Raw genomic sequence first — 17301 nt, 5'->3', positions numbered from 1 at the left:
TTAGAACAGAAAATGAGATTGTCTTTTGTCTATAAAGCAAATTCTTTGTACTATTAACACTGGTTGCATTCATATCTCATGTAAAATATGTCAGAATCTGGATAAATCAAAGTACTGCATATGCAATCTTTGTTGCCTAATAACTAACCGTAATTGTTATTTTACACTTGGCTTTGTTCTTGTCTTACTGTAACACAAGTTTAATTTTTGAGATCAAAGAACTGTCAGTGGCACAGTTGCTCAGTAAAGTAGCTCTTGCAAGTCTTCATTAAAAGGATCCTTGTGTGTTGCATTTCATGTGAACTAGCAGACCTGTTCTACCACTGATAGGCTGCTTTCATTTCTTTCTTGAGGTCTTAAAGAAAAGATAAGCCTATTACTTTGAGTTGTATCCCAAATTATTAGCTGAGACGTTATTCAGCACATAAAATAAAATGAGATACCACCCTTACCAAGCTAATGTAGATCTAGACTTGGGAAACAGACAAATGCCAGCTCTTATGTGACCTCTGCTCTGAAGTCTTTTTCTTATCCTCGGGCCCAGGGAGGTAAATTCTCTCCCTTTGCACTCCCAAGGTACTGTCTGTTCTATTATAGTGGTTATCATGCTGTATATTTTGTTTTCGTACAGTTTTGTAAAACTATATTATAACACTATTAACATGTTTATCACCCCCATTAGACTTGAAAGTGGGATTGTGCCTTAATTCACTTCTGTATTCTCAGCTTCTGATGCCTGGGGTCACCCAAACTCCATAAAAGAGCATCTAGACTCCTCATCCATAGGAAATGGAGCCCTCAGCTGGGGCCAGGTAGACGGTAACAGGGTGATGAAATAGGAGGGCTGTGCAGTGAAACAAGGAAAACAAATAATAGGATGAGCTGGTGCAGGAAAGACATGCTGGGCAGACAGCCCACCTGAAAAGCTTAAGGCAACACAGCTTGGGGAAGGAGGAGAAGGAGGAGAAGAAAACAGGAATGGTAAAGCCAAAGGAAACCCAACCCCAAATGAAGATGGATAGCTCATGCCAAGGGAAGTGAGTAAGAAGATGAGTCTTAAAAAAAACCAGGAGAAAGGCTAACCAGACATTTCTTAGGGACACACCAGAGAGGAAGATGCTGAGAAAGGTCTCCTTCCCCAGCAGGCCCTTCCATTCTAGGCAGGAGGCGGAAACAAAGGTAGATCAGCAGGAACCATCCTCACCTTAGGGTCTGAGACTGGAGAAGAAGCCTGCAGGGCCGGGGGCCCAGCTGGGCCCACTCCTCCCCACTGAGCTCCTCTTTGTTCCCTGCACAGAATCTGGACCCCCAGGGGCATCTGCACTAGCACCCCCTTCTCCCCTCTGGTCAGGTTCTCCTAGCAGGTGATGCACACACCACCTCTCTGGGCAGCCTCCATCCAGGAAGGCACCACGGCCTTCCCTGCAGAGTTGGGACGCTCTCCTCTGTGCTCCCAGCAGCCCAGCCACCAAGCCTTATTGGATAAATGACCAGATTGGAGGGAAAAGTGAGTAGCATGTGATTTCATCATGATTTGCCCCAAAAGAGGTCATACTCCCTACTCCCTCACACAGCCATGTTTCTTGACATATAAATATGCAAAAACCCAGAAAGTGGGGGAAAAAGTCAAGTTAATTTTTCCTTTTAGAGAACTTCTCTTCTCTGTAAAGAACTGTAACAACAGAAAGTTTAAGATCGAGGGCCTGTTTTGTCTTTAAACATTTCATTTATTAAGACAAGGGATTTGGATGGTGGTATTCAACTTTTGCTACCACCAAAATATCTATAAAAGCTGTGAAATAGTTTCAACCTGGGCATAACATTTCCAAATAAGAGAACTAACAAACACACAGAATTGGCATGAGTTTGTGTTGTGGCCCTGCTTCATGGGAGGTTACTGCAGGAGATGATTTGGCTGAGTACCAAAACCATAAAAAATGTTTTTCATCTTATTGACACGCCCATCGCTGAAACCCACAGGCAAAGGAACCGAAGGTGTAATTATTCTATTCAACTATTTGTTACTTTGTGAATGTAGTTTTGGCAGGCATTTCAGAAAGTGTTCAATATACTGTGACAAAACTTAGCAAGATCAAAGGACCCCTTAAAGGTTTTATAACTTCAGTGTATAGACTAACAAGGCTAAGAGTGTCTGGGGAAAAAGTATGGGCAGGAAGAAAAAAAACTGCCAGGCAATTGTAGAGAAGAAATGTAAATTCCTCAGATGAGCTTCTCTGATTCTGAACCCTAGCCACCCAAGCACAGGCACGGGAACGATTCAGGAAAGGTCCTTGGGTCTCCTGCTAGCACAGGATAGCTTCTACTAGGGACCTCTCAGGAACTCAGAGGCCAGCCCCCGCTCCCTGCACTCCTCACCCTCTACCTAAACTTCAGGGGCCACGCTGGTTTCCTGGTCCCAATCACTGCCAATGCCCATCCATGCGTGAGGGTCTTCTCACCAGGGCTACACCTTCTACCGTCACTCCTCCCAGCACTACTTCCCCCTGGGCTCCTACATCAGCAGCTGTCTCAGGAAAGAGCCCAGCGAAGACATATGGGCAGGGTGCAGAGGCCCATGAGGAGACGTTGCAGCACACAGGGGATAGTAATGACACGTCTTTAATGGCCATAGGGGGGAGGGATTAGGGGAGGACACAGCTTTACTGGAGGCTGGAGAGAGCCAAAGCAATGGAGGAGGGACTTTATAGCAGTAGCTGGTTAGAGATGGTCACGGTCACTGCCAGCACCACACTGAAAAAGAGAGGAAGCAGAAGCAACAGATACTTCTAACTTCTCTCCCCTCCTGGCCTTCCATCAACTCAACGCAAAGCAAAGCCAGATGGCCAAGAGCGCCCTAGGGATGAGCACCCTCTGAGGGTAGCCTCCAAGGTACAGACTAGAGCAGACAAGTGTGGCGAGCACATGGGTGGACTAACAGAATAACCAGCACCGCTGTCTTGGGCCCTTTATGTTCCACATGTTCATCACTTCTTTTTTAACTGCCAGTCACCGTGTGGAAACCAATAAGGGGCATTTTCCAATATTATTAATCCAACAAAGGTCTTATAGTCATGGTTCTGCCCCTTGGTTTGGCCTTCCATCATAAAGGTGGTAAACAGAAAACCAAGCGAACCCCTAGCCTCAATCGTCGTCGGCAGCCGTCCGTCTCGAGAGACGATGGTGTAGCTTCTTAAGAGTCTATCTGCACCGCCGAGAATGGCTGTGCAGTCCGACTCGGGAGTGACACGGTATCTGTCTCCTCCCGTGTTGAATCGACATCTTGCGATGACGCTGGAGTGTCCTCTCCAGTGAAGCTGAAGCTACAGAGCCTGGGCAGGGTGATATGGAGGGTCTGCTGTTGCCCATGCAGCAGACCCCCCCCTCTCTTCGCAGCTGAAGGGTCCAAGGGAAAGACGGAGTCAATACAGCTTGGCTTCAGGTGCGCCGCAGGAGTTGCCGGTGTTGACTACAACGTCAAACCGCCTTAGGGACTCCGGCTCCGGATTTTCGGTCGGGGTTTACTCCCTTAGCCTTTCCCCTGAAGAGGTATGCCGCAAGGCAGCGGAGGTTTTTTGGAGTCAGAGTTTTCCTTCTCTGATCAAGAGCTGTGGTGAATAGTAAAGACCCATCTCTCCATTTGTCTAAGGCAGGCCCCAGAGCTGGCATCTCAATGGTGCAAGACCACTTCTCTGACCTTGGGCAGACAAGGAGCAAGAAATGAAAACTGACCCCCCCTCTCCCACCTTTGATTCCCATGACAGAATATTGGCTGGTTTTCCATTTTAAAGACAGAGACTGAAATGGTTATTTGACTCTTTCCAGGTCATACAGTCATTAAGTGACAAACACAAAAAAATGTTCTATTACACCACTGTCAATTCTATTGAATGGACTGATAGAGGCATTATACTTCCCCTAATTTCTACATGGTATCATCACACATCTATCTTCCCTACCTTCTTTTCTACAAAAGATTTCATACCTATATATAAATTAATAGCACAATATAAAGGAGTAAACTATGTGTAGTGTTTGTTCACTACAGTCAACACTTAATGTGTTAGATTAAGCAGAAGTGATAAGCTGTTCACTTCCCTCAATGGGAACAGGAGAGAGTAAAACAAATTTACAGTCAGCACCAAAGCCGTCAGTGTGGGGCAATCACAAGTATTTGCCTGTACACCTCATAACAGCTGCAGGTAAATGATTTGACAAGGTCAAATTCAACTGAACAACAAAACCACCAATGGGGCTGTAGTTTAAGTTGCTAGACCAGTTAGGGGGGAAAAAAATACAGGAAGACAATCAGCTTGATTGCAGAAGCCCTCGTTTTCTAGGCTCCTTAACTTTAGTAAAGGTTTGTTTTGCTTTTATTAGAAATCCTGAATTGGATTTTTTCTACAGTTAACACAAATAGTGCAAAGTGAATGAAGAGCATTTTACAAGGGAGAAGCCAATGCTCCATGAACAAAGCAAATAAAATCTAAAGAAGATGAACTGAGTCACAAGGTAAGATCTGCCAACTTACCACACAAAGTCTGGTGACTCAAAGGCAAGTCTAAAACTATTGTCATTTGAGTATATTTACAGTTCTTAGTTTAAAAAAAAATAAGAAATGTATATGAAAAGTTTAACTTTAAAATTTACTTCTAAAAAGAAAGTTGTGAGGAAATCAATAATAAATTTTATATGTATATGTAATTATACTCAAAAGAATTTCACTTTCTTCTACTTTAATGCTACGTTGAGGCTGTGATTCATGTTTTTTGAAGGAAAAATGTAAATTTATTCTCCTCGGATATTTAAATCATTGCCTAAGCAATATCAGTGTTCATATACATTGTTCATGTAATCTTAATTCACATTTTTCACACTTCACAAATAGATATGGATTTTGTTTTAAAGCTGTGATTTACTTTGATATTTCTACAGATAAACTATGTAGCTAATTTTCAAAACTTACATGATTTACTATAGTTCCTGTATTTTAACACACCAAAATTTTATGACGTACCATCACTTTAAAAATAGCCTTACTGGGGAAAAGAATGTATGCCATTAAATGATTACATCAGTTGTAACATACATCCCTACTTCAAAAATGTTGAAAAGGAGAGACTGTAATCAGGAAATACATTAATTATTTTATTTAGAGAGAAGACACAGCAGAATAGGTAGACCTTGTAACATGGAGCCCTGTTTCTTGGGTTCAAATCCTGGCTCCTCCTCTTAAAGGGTGATCTCAGGCAACTTAGCCTCTCTGTACCCCATTTTCCTTTTTGGAATTAAAAAAACATAGTAAGAGCATCTGCCACATTAAGGTTGCTATAGAAATTAAATGAGTTAATGTTTTTAAAGTACTTCAAATAACTGAACACCATAAATGTTATATAAGGACTTGTTAAATCATCATCATCATCATCATCATCATCATCATCATCACCATCACCACCACCACCACCACCACCACACCTACCAGGGCTCACTAAGCACATTCACTACATTCAGAGGTGAACAATTTCCATTCAACAAACTGACAAAATACTTCAATTCAAGAAAATATTTACTGACAACGGAATCATTGCTTGAACTATGTTAGGTTTTTGAAAAACGGAAAGCTAAAAGAAAAGTCAAATAATTTTAGAACGACAATGCTGCTCTCTAGAAAGCAGGGTAGAATGGGGCTTTTCAACCAGGGTCTGTGGAGACCCAGGCATCACAACATCCACACACCATCTGAAATGAGATGCAGAATTAGGTCTGTATGTGCACTGTCCTGGGGCGCTACCCTCTGAGTCTTAAAGGCCTGGGACCCAAGATGTTAGGAGCCATTTGCTTACGGTAATCAACCACACTGAAAGGTAAAGATAAATATACCGAAGTTTAACTTTATTAAATGATATCTGTGTATTCTCAGTGATTTTATTCAATTGTAAGCACTTCCCACTTCCTAATCTGACATTTCTTAAATATCACACAAATCGCCACCAGAAATGTAAATCCTGGGTTACCAGAAACTCCTCTCTCTTTTCCTTCAGTCTCCCAAACACCCCAGAAAAGGAACCTGCTTGTATGCAAGTATGTTTGTACGATGGGTCTGGTCAGATTCCAAACCTCCTAAATTAACAATGGCTTCTGGGATGAGTCACCCCAAACCTTCACGGTTCTTGTAAATGGCTGGTAGTGCTGGGAGACGGGGGACAGCTGCTGCTCAGGCCATTGCCACACTTATGTGTAATTAAAGCCTGATCGTGGAAGCCATTCCTGAAGATACTAAAAGAAAATGAGCCTGCTGTGTTTCACACTGAGATTGAAATGTCTAGTGCACGCATTGTTTCAATATACCACGTGTTATAATCATGTCCAAGTCTTAGGTGACATATTATTGCGAGAAAGACATCGATTTTGGAATCAGACAGTCTTGAGCTCCATTTTTCCTCTCCTACTTCCTAGCTGTGTGACTATGGAAAAGTTACTTAGCCTCTCTGGACTGTAGTTTCCTCCTTTTAGGGGGCTATTGAAGTTTTAAAGTAGATTTTTTTAAATGTATTTATTTGAGAGAGAGCGAGAGAGATGGGTTAGTTGTTCCACGTATATTTATGCATTCATTGGTTGATTCCTTTATGTGCCCTGACCGGGGGTTGAACCTGTAACCTTGGTGCATCAGGACGATGCTCTAACCAGCTGAGCTTCCCTGCCAAGGCCTGAAGTTTTAAACTGATAAGGACGTGCCAGTATCCACAATGCCATCTGTGGACTTTCCCTTTTCCATAACCATTTATGAATGATTTGTCGTGATAATAATTCACCACAAAAAGTTAGGCCATTGGTTTTAATTATTTTGCCTTCATAGAAAACTGTAGAACTTCTCACAAACTACTTCCAGATCATGTATCATTACTGAAATTACTGTGTCCCTAACAAGGGTTGTTATGCAATATTGAAGAAAAAAAAAAATCCCAAGTACTCAAAGTCATCACCAATGACTTATCTCCCCATCTTTCCACCTATTTTTAGCTAAGTTACCAATTACTGCCAAGTCAATTTAAGAGATGGTGCAAGTATGAAACAGACTACCTTGTTATGGCACCAATATTTAGACAGCACCTAAAATATTCACTATCTGTTAGGATATCACAATTTTTAAAAACATGGAATCTGACATTGCATACAAAAGCAAAAAATTTTTGTGCCTAGGTTTCCATAAATATATCTATGAAAGCCCATTTGCCTAAAATAAGCATCCAGCTGGGAAAGGAAAAATTGGAGCTGCCATGTGACCCAAACTTTCTATATCTTATTTCTATTCTTGGAAAAACCTGACCCTTAGTGTATCTCATTTCAAGAGAAGAAACTGAGGCTTAAAAAGCTCAGAGAATGTCATGCAAGGATACAGAGTGATGGTACTAAAATTCAAATGATCTTCTGAAGCCATAACCCAGGCTCTTTCCCTTTGATCTAATTATGCCACCAAAGCCTGTGTCAGGGGTCCGAGGGAAGGGAAAAAAATACTAATTACAGCTTTAACTTGCCATTGAGTTCCTTTGCTAAAATTCACATGAAATTAATATAGAATAAATAAATCTATAACTTCTTTTCCTTCTCCCCAATATTTTCAGAGATGGCATCCATGGAGTTTTATGTTATTTATAGCACAGTCAACATAGTTTTATAACACTGTCAAGGTTCGAGTTGGTAGGTAGCCAATGTTTCTCAGGCAAGATCATCACATGTCCCTCCTCATGGCTTTATCTGACTCACCTTTCCTGGAAGACACATGCCTCCCTTAATGGCCTTTATCTTCTGACAGGCTACCACAAGCCGATAAGAAAAAAGTAAACAGGTAACTTCACAACTTTTTGGATTGACTGATTCAGTTGGGCCTGGGTGATTTTTGCTTATGACACAGTGAATGCTGTTTTTAATTTTAGTAAATATTAGTTCCCATTCACCCATGACCACAATCCTCACCACCCCCCACCCCCTCCGCCCCTGCTGCCCTCACACCCAGGAGGTCTCTCAGAAGCATCTGTGTGCTCAAAGGAAAGGAAAGTTAAGGTCTGGCATCATCAACAGCACTGACTGACCCCTCTCAGCATGGCAAGGTGGTAACAGCAGGAACTGTAAGGCTATGGCAATTTAGAGTAAATATACCCTTTGCCCTCCGTGCATTTGAGGAAAACCCAAGAGTCAGTGTAGAGCATGGACTATGGAACCAGAATGGCTGGATTCAAACCTCCCTCACTCCACCCACTCTGGGATCTTGGGCAAGTTCCATCTGTGTTTCCCTTTCCTCATCAGCAGAACGCAAATAATAGCATCTAGCTCATAGGCTTGGTGTCAGGGTTCAATAAAGTTTATTTATACCAGAACACGCATAGCACCTCATTAAGTGTCATGAAGTGTTAGCCATTGGTCTTAATTTAAATACAAAGGACAAATTACATGTTTCGCCTGTAAGATATGTATGTGTATAAAACAACCATAAATGGGGCCTGCTGGGATAGCTTGGAGCAGTCTGTGTTACTCAATCAACAAAGTCGTATTTCAGGCAGAGGAGGGTATTAAGTCACAATTAATGTGCTCCACCTTGGGCAAAGGCAATGGGCTACCTTGTTCCCCTTGGAGAGGGAGCCATCTGGGCAGTGACCGTGAATGAAAAGGGGAGAATCTCATGCACAGGTCTAGCCCCTGTTCTTCCAGTTTCTCCAACTTCACCCGCCATGCCACGGGGACCCTGCCTGAGTGGAGGGTGCTGCAGAGAAGAGGCCAGGGGAGGAGAAGACAGTCCAAGCCTGAGAGTCACTGGAGGACTTTGGTGAACACCCCAGTACATTGGTAAATCCTTCTGGCTGCTGGAAATGAAACAGATTTCCAGGAGCTGAAGAGGGTGGCTGAGCACTGCAAAGAGAGCCCAGCGGTCAAAGCCCAAAGGAAGTCATTGCCAGCCCTCTGACAGTGCACGGAGGAGGAGGGTATGTCGTCACCAGCTTTTTCATTAAAGGGAGAAAACGACAGTCTTAGAAACAGCCTGATGAGAAGGGTTTAAAAAGAAAAAACTTAGGATGGAAAGAAGGCTTAAGACCAAGGTAAAAATAATACAACCACTGAGATACAAAAATTGGGGGAGATAAATGGTTTTCAGTTAAAAAGAAAAAGAAAAAAGCCAGTGCTTCCTGGGAAATGGCTGACTTAGATCTGAAGCCAGGAATGGACAAGATAAGTTTTGAATATCTTGTACCAGAAAGCAAGAAAGTATCAGAGACTGTGGGGCCTCGTAAAATTACACAGGAGATGAGGGCAAATTGAGCATCAGAAAGAATGTTGACCACAATGCACTAAAACAAATACATTGGGATCCACAAGTTCTTAATAATAATTTAAAAAGAATCTCACTGATTATCATGAGAGGTTGTCAGAGCACAAATCATTACTCAGAAAATTGATACAAGGAAAAATTAAGCCTTTCCCATGTCTTTGCTATACAATCTAAATTTCTAAATAGTCCATGAGGGTAGGTTTTTTTATAGACAGAATTCCAATTAACAAATGCAAGAGAAATTATATCAAAAAGACAAGAAATAACACATGCTGGTAAGGATATGGAGAAAAGGGAATCCTAGTACACTATTGATGGGAATGTAAATTGGTGCAGCCACTATGGAAAACAACTAGGACGGTCTTCAAAACTTTGAAACAGAACTACCATAGAATCCAGCAATTCCACTTCTGGGTATCTATCTGTCTGAAGAAAAGAAAACCACTAACTCAAAAAGATAAAGGTACCCTCAGTTCATTGCAGCATCATTTACAATAGCCAGGACATGGCAACAACCTAAATGTCCATCAGTGGATGAATGGATAAAGAAAATGTGGGCACTGGCAGGGTGGGTCAGCTGGAGCACCGTCCAGTACACCAAAAGAATGTGGGTTCAATCCCTGGTCAGGGCACATATCCAGTCGGGGCATATCAACCAAGTGATGTTTCTCTCTCACATCATTGTTTCTCCTTTCCTCCCTCCCTCTCAAATCAATAAACATATTCTTGGGGGAGGATTAAAAAGAAGAAGAAAAAGGAAAGTGTGGTATATATACAATAGAATATTATTTAGCCATTTAAAAAGAATGAAGTCCTGTCGTTCTCAATAACATGGCTAAAACCTGAGGGCATTATGCTAAGTGAAATAAGTCAGGCAGAGAAAGGCAAATACAGTACGTATGATCTCACTGATACGTGGAATCTAAAAACCAACAAAAACAACAACAACAACAAAAACAAGCCCATAGATACAGAGAGCAAACTCCTGGAAGCAAGAGGTGGGCAAAATGGGTGAAGGGAGTCAAAAAGTACAAACTTCTAGTTATAAAAATAATAAGTCCAAGGTATGTGATGTATAGCACTGTTGTTAATAGCACTGTGTTGCAACTGTGTATGGTAATAGACATTAACCAGACTTATTGTCGTGATCATTTCACAGTAATACAAATACTGAGTAATTATGTTGTACACCTGAAACTAGTATCATGATGTATGTCAACTATACCTCAATAAAAAGTATAAACATTTTTTAATCCTCATTCAAGGACATGTTTTTTTTTACTTCAGTGAGAGAGGAAAGGGGTGGGGGAGAGAGAAACATCGATCAGTCGCCTTCTGTACGCAACTTTTCCAGTGGATGGGACAACGCTCCAACCAACTGAGCCACTGAGCCACCTGACAAGGGCTAAACATTTTTAAAAAGAGGAATCATAAATTCAGGTCATCAGCACTTTACAACCACTAATGAAATGGATCTAGGCTACAACCATCTACAATGCTAAAATCATTAGGTGAAAGGTGGAAACATAAGTTGACTCGACCTGAACCCACTAATCAATCTTAACATCTCAGAAAGAGCCATCCAGACATCGTGTGTCTTGCAATGTGACGCAATGGATTTTACACAGCACTGCCTATGAAGGATGCTTGTCTTTGAACTCGAATCTAATCAAGCCTCTACATCTAACTGCCAGATTATTGGAAACATGAAGAATAGAGAAACAAATAAAACAACACCATGGTAAGAAATCAGTCCAGAAAGTGGAACATTCTATTGGATAAATGACCCTCTCCCTCCATCAAATCAATGGCATGAAAAAAGAGGTGGGGGAGGAAGAAACAACTAATAAAACAGATTTAAAAACCTAATGACCAAATGCAATGCGTGAACCTTACTTAGTTCCTGATTCCAACAAATCGTAAGTAAAAGGATATCCTTGAGAAAACAGGAATATGGGAATTATATTAAAGTATTGCTAACATTTTTAGGTGTAAAAAAGGCATAAAAGTTATTTCCTTTTTAAAATTTGTATTTATGTTAGAGACAGAGGAAGGGAGGGAAGGAGGAAGGGAGGGGGGACAATGACTGGTTGTTCTACCTACCATGTGTTCACAGGTTGATTCCTATACATGTCCTGACCAGGACTGATTGAACCTGCAACCTTGGCATATCAGGACAACCCTCATAACCAACTGAGCTACCCAGCCAGGGTAAACTTATTTTTTTAAAGAAAAAAAGAGTCCTTATCAAAGATGTAAACTGAAATATTTATGAGTGAGATGACATGATATTTAAGATTTTACCTTAAAGTACAGCAGCCCCCACCAAAAACAAAATGGTGGGGAAGAAGGAAACAAATCAAACAAAACTGGGAAATGTTAACAAACGTTGAAGCTTGGGTGCTTATTATCCTAATCTCTCATAACCTCCATTGCACAAAGTCCTAAAAAAAAATGAATAAAGGGCTTTGGTGGGAATTCAAGCTGTGTCTTATCTTACCACTAATTTTTAGGAGGTAGCTAGGGTCCTTTCACAGCATATTTAGTCATTGCCCACTTAGCCTAAAGAGGTGCAAAGAGTCTTAATCAGTGTACATTTGGAATTCAATATGATTAGAAGTGACTGAACCAAGGAACCCTGGGCTTCTGCAGTATTAACCAAATGTCAGCTTAATTTATCCCAGTAAGAGATCGCCTACAAGGCATTTGGGTTGGGCAACACAACTCACAAAGAGCTTACTTGATGACAGTTACCATCAGATTGCCCGGATTTGTGGGAGCCCAAGGCAGCATGGCCGAGAGCCGACAGTATTCCTCAACCAGATCTTGGTCAATGCAGAAACTGCAAACTTTCTTACCAATTTGTGTAATGTACAGAGCTGCTTTTAAATTAAAAAAAAAAAAAAATAACAGTGGTAATGACTCTGCATTAACTTGTCCATATCATCACTCAGCCGTAATCTGGATGTGCAGCCCATGAGATACAAAACGAACGGTCCACATAAGGATCTAGCCATGAGTCACTTGCATTAACATCACTGCCCCAACCAAGGGGCTAACCAGATAACCCCCGTTGTTCCCAAGTCATAAATTGGTTTGGTGTATATATATATGTCTTCCAAATGCTTCTATGATGAACTGAATGTGTCTCCTCAAAAATCCCTAAGTTGAAGACCTAAACCCCAGTGTAGTGGTTTTGGAGATAGGGCCTGTGGTGGGTATTTAGGGTTAGACTAGGTCATGAGGGTGGGGCAGCTGTGATGAAATTAGTGGGCTTATAAAAAAGGGAAGAGAGAGAGACTATCTCCCTCCATGTGCATGAGGAATGGCCATGTGAGGACAGATGGAGAAGGTGGCTGTCTGAAAGCCAGGAAGAGAACTCCCACCAGAAACCAAATCAGCTGGCACCTTGATCTTGGACTTACCAGCATCCAGAACTGTGAAATAATAAATATCTGCTGCTTAAGCCATACAGTCTATGGTATTCCGTTATAGCAGCCACAGCAGGCTAATACAGGCACATATTTCACCTCTTTTTCTTTCTTTCAAATTCCTACCTCTTTGTTTTGGAAGATTCCAAAATCACAAAGGTGGTCCCAAAGCCAAAGGAGGGAAAAATAAGTTGTACATTATGGGTTTCCAACACTGGAAAATTTGGCAATTTCCCTCAATAAGAAACCAGCCATGCACTTACGAACTGTGTTTGGACTGTCCCAAAGAGAATACAGTATTACAGCCAAAGAAGAGTTAATCAAGTATATGTATTTGAAGTAACCACATTCAGAACCATTAAGAAGATAAGGGTAAATCTGTATATTGGCAAGGTCCACAACATCACCCCAGGCAGCAAGAAACACAAGCCTTCGTGCAGATGAACACTACAGATCTGTTTACACAGAAACTCGCAGCAATTCTCTTCACAGATTGCCGGGCTGCCCTCACATCTTCAGTGTTCTGTGCCATGAAAAAGTAACTGTCAAGGGTAACAGGAACACGATCTGACCTACTTTTCTCCAGATTCCTGCAAAGTCTACAACTCTGGGTCTTGTGTTTATTTAGTTATTACGTCTTTGGGACATGTTTCCTCGTCTTCTTTGCAGGCAATCCCGTATGCCACACATTAAGGTCACTTGCGGGGAATTCCTAAAATCCCTTGGTGGTGAACCTAAAGACACCCTATGATACCCAGCTAATCCTTAGAACATTCTCCTGAGGGAGATCACATACAGTCATTCCAATGCGGGAAAGAAAATGCCTAAAAAAAGGAGAACGCAGCCTGCAGAGGCTGAAGACCTGCATCAGTTCAGACTCTTTCCTACCCACCGGAAGCCACACGGAAACAAGTGTTTCTTCCTAATTCTCAAGATGCCACAAACCTATCACTGCAAGAGCTAAAAGTGCCCCAGTGAGGTCTTTTAAAGGCAGACAACCAAGAATTCATTTTTTAAATTATAATCCCCCAAATCTACCTTGTTGCAGCTTCTCAGTAAAATCTGATTAATAATGACACTTTTTTTTTTTTTTAAACTGAGTAGAACCCACCAAAAATGCCTGGAAGCCCTGGTGAGCAGGGAAACCTGAGAAGTCAGCCAGGTGGCCTGAGGCCTTTGGAGTGGCCAGTGACAGGTGCGGGAGAGGAGCAGGCCATACAAGAGCTGCTCTGACATGCAAAATAGGTCTGAGCTGCTCAGGTCACCAGATGCTCTTAGAACCCAACGAGGGGCACTCCATCACCAAAAAAAAAAAACATATTTGAAGACACCATGGGGAAGTAATTAATCTTTAAGATGGGGGGCGTCACCGAGTACTAAGTGCTGGAGACTCCGGAACGCAGGAGCTGAGAGCTCGCTCAGTAACTTCCCACTCTGGGGTCTCCCTTCGTCGGCGGCGGCGGCCAGAGCCACTCCCGATGCCCAGAGCTTGCAACCAGGCGTCGGAAACAAGCGCGCACGTTCCCTGCCTCCTGCACACTCGTGGATCCCACTAGTGGGCCCTGAAGCATACTGTCGGGACACGGCTGGCCGACTGTTAGGTACCCGGCACCTGCAGCTTCCCCTCTGGGGAGAGGCAAACTGCCTTTCTTTTGGTGATGCCCAACGGTCCGGCTGCCGAAGTCCAGGTGCCCTTGGGTTAAGTCAGGTGCATCTGGGGGTGGGGGGAGGGGAAACTGTCGCTCACTGGGTGGGTGGGGGGGCGGGGACCGTAGGACCTCGCCATCCAGGGACTCTCCTCTGCCTAGACCCGCACAAGGGTGCCCCTTCTGCCACCTCCCCAACTTCCAGGCGCCCCCCGCAGCGGCCCCCGAGGGTGGGCGCGGGCTCCACGTGCGCGCCGCCCTTGCCCACTCGGGCGGGACCGAGCCGGCACTCACCCGGCCCGCGGCGACGCTCCGCTTCCTCCGCAGCGTGAGCCCGCTCCGCAGCAGCGCCGGCAGATCCTTCAGCCGCGGCCGCAGCGACGCGGGCGGCTGCTCGCGCTCGCGGGCGCTGGGGCTGCGGCGCAGGGCCGGGCTCTCGCACGGCGGCTGCATCTTGACCGAGCCCACGGCCATCCCGACGCCCTGACGGCGGCGCGGCGCGGGCAGCTCTTCTCCCCGGCGCTCGCCTCCGCGCTTCGCCAGGCAGCGAGAGGGCGCGACTGCGGCTCGGGCGCGGGGCGCGCTGCCAGCGCTGCCCAGGGGCGCGCGCCGGGGCCCCTGCCGGGCTCAGCCCCGCGCACCGCCCCCTCCCCGCCCAGGTGAGCCGGGCCCCGCCCCGCCCCGCCCTCTTCCGCGGCTCACCTCCGCCTGCGGACCTGGACCCGCTCAGCCTCTCCCGGAACCCGATATGGAGAGGGTAGGAAACCTTCACCAAGCACACTTTAGTGCCCACCCTCAAATCCAATTCCCTTTAGGCGGAAAATCCCCCTTCACTCCCTTTTCCTAACAGTCAGAGTTGACTCGGACTTCGACCAAGTGAACTGGTATGTCTGAGACACTCCCTCCCGGTGACCACTCCTTGCTTTTTGCACAGCCTAGCCCCAAATCGCAATAGCTGTTTCTGTAAATTGTTTGTGCCAAAGAACTTCAACACAGGCTGTGGATTCTGCTACAAGTCAAACACCGTTGAGACAGAAAATTGCCCCCCGCCACCACCACCACCACCACCAGCACCACCACGTTGTCCTCTCTCTGGTACACTCATCATGAAAGGATATGGGGAGTAAAGTTGTGTTGGTTATGATAGTTATGATAGCTGTTTAGCAAAATAGATGCAAGTCTGGTGACCCGAAGGTGAATCTCTGCTAACATGTTGGAACCTGACCTTCCCTGAAAGCCTGATGCACGTAATGAATGTGCTTGGTAGTCTGTAAAGGCCAGCGTGATGTGAATCATTGTTCGCACCATTCCAGAAGCTAGGAATAGTGGAGCATTGAGAGGAAGATATTCCAGCAGGGCCTTAATATCCAGATGGCTGTGCATCTTGACATCCCATATCTTCAATGAAGGCCAGCTAGGGCTTTTACTCCCTATGGGTAGTACGCTGGGGTCTCCGTCTTTGCCTAAGACTTGTAAGAATTCAATAAGCTTATTCCCGTTAAATAAAATAAAATAAAATGGACAAATAAGGATTACAGAAGGTCAGGGCGCTGAGTTGGTTTACCATTTTCCCTCAGTCCCTCACTGGGGGAATATATATGGAAATGTGGCCAAGTAAGGAAAAAGAGAGAATGACCTGTGACCTTTGACTGCAAGGAACTTAAGATTTGGCCCAGGAGAAAATAAACATATAGAAAAACAAAGGAGTTGCCGTGTACTCTTGGTAATTGCCCAGTGAGTGTGGATAATGAGGATTCAGAGCCAAGGGAGCGAGAAATGCTTCTGGCCTGGAATGGGCAAAGAAAAGTCAATGAAGGCACTTTAAACTGTGCCTTATAGCTGAGTGGGGAAGATTCAACCAGGCAGAAAGGAGGGGGAGAGTCTTTCAAGTAAAGAGGAAAATCATGAGAACAATGCCCAGGTGATATCACACAGAACCTACTGGGCACTGTGTGTGCCATTCTGGTGGAGAAGAGGGACAGAAATACAACGAGGAAGCAGGAGAAAATATCCCAACAGGTGCTGGTGACACCCTGCAGAAGGCCTTGAATTCTGTGCCTTAAGGTGTGTGGAAAGAGCTCTGCAATAAACTCTATAATCCATTAGTTTCAAAATACCTACCACATTTACTTCTTCAAGGCTAAATCCCACTCATACATACCATATAATACTTACCAGTTTATATAATACTGAAATTCTTCAGCTCCAGTTAGGAATCAGGCATTGCCTTGAGCCCCAGAATGTCACTCCAGACTTCCTCAGACATACCAACTAAAGGTCCAGTCATCTTGGTCCAATGGAGACCCTCCAGGATCAACATTTGCTCTGACTGTTGGATGCTTGTGCTATTTCATTCTTGATGATACCTTTTGAATCACACCATAAACCTACTGTGCTCCAAAACTGCACACACATATTCTGTCTCCTGGTCCAGATTCTTGGTCTTTACTGCCTTTCACACAGCTTCTCAAGGGGAGTTCAGACTTTATCCAACAGATTCTATGGCATCAACCAATAAGGACCTATGGAAAGTTGGCTTGAATTACAGTAAAAAATGAAAATTGCTATTCAGCCACAGTATAAGGCAGACAACATGGAATACTAGGAACATGTAAACAGAAGAGCCATGTCAGTATTTAGCTAAGTCAATCATTGTACCACCCCAGGACCTTTGCACTTGCTATACCCTCTGCCTGGAATATTCTTTCTCTGCATTACTGCCCAATAGAACTTTTTGCAATGGTGGAAATGTTCTCTGTTTTGTAGGCAGTAGCCACATTGAGCACTTAAAATGTGGCTAGTGTGCCTAAAAAACTGAGTATTCAATTTAATTTCATTTGAATTAATATAAGTTTAGATAGCTACATGTGGCTACAGGCTACTCTATTGGAAAGCAAAGTTCTAG

At 43.8% G+C, this 17301-nt stretch overlaps 1 protein-coding gene across 2 annotated transcripts in view; it reads right to left on the bottom strand.

Annotated features, from left to right (window-relative positions):
* Positions 1-14877, bottom strand: part of RAPGEF5 (Rap guanine nucleotide exchange factor 5) — a 206058-nt gene extending 191181 nt beyond the window's left edge. For both annotated transcript variants that reach the window (XM_090287121.1, XM_090287120.1), the window contains exon 1: positions 14691-14877. In XM_090287121.1, coding sequence (XP_090143247.1) covers positions 14691-14870 — 180 coding nt within the window. In that variant the 5' untranslated portion in view covers positions 14871-14877. The remainder of the gene's footprint in view (positions 1-14690) is intronic.
* Between the last annotated feature and the right edge of the window lie 2424 nt (positions 14878-17301).

Source organism: Furipterus horrens, unplaced genomic scaffold (genome assembly GCF_987537825.1).
Source record: "Furipterus horrens unplaced genomic scaffold, mFurHor1.1.pri manual_scaffold_9, whole genome shotgun sequence".
NCBI lineage: Eukaryota > Metazoa > Chordata > Mammalia > Chiroptera > Furipteridae > Furipterus > Furipterus horrens.
This window is presented reverse-complemented; position numbering and strand designations above follow the sequence as displayed.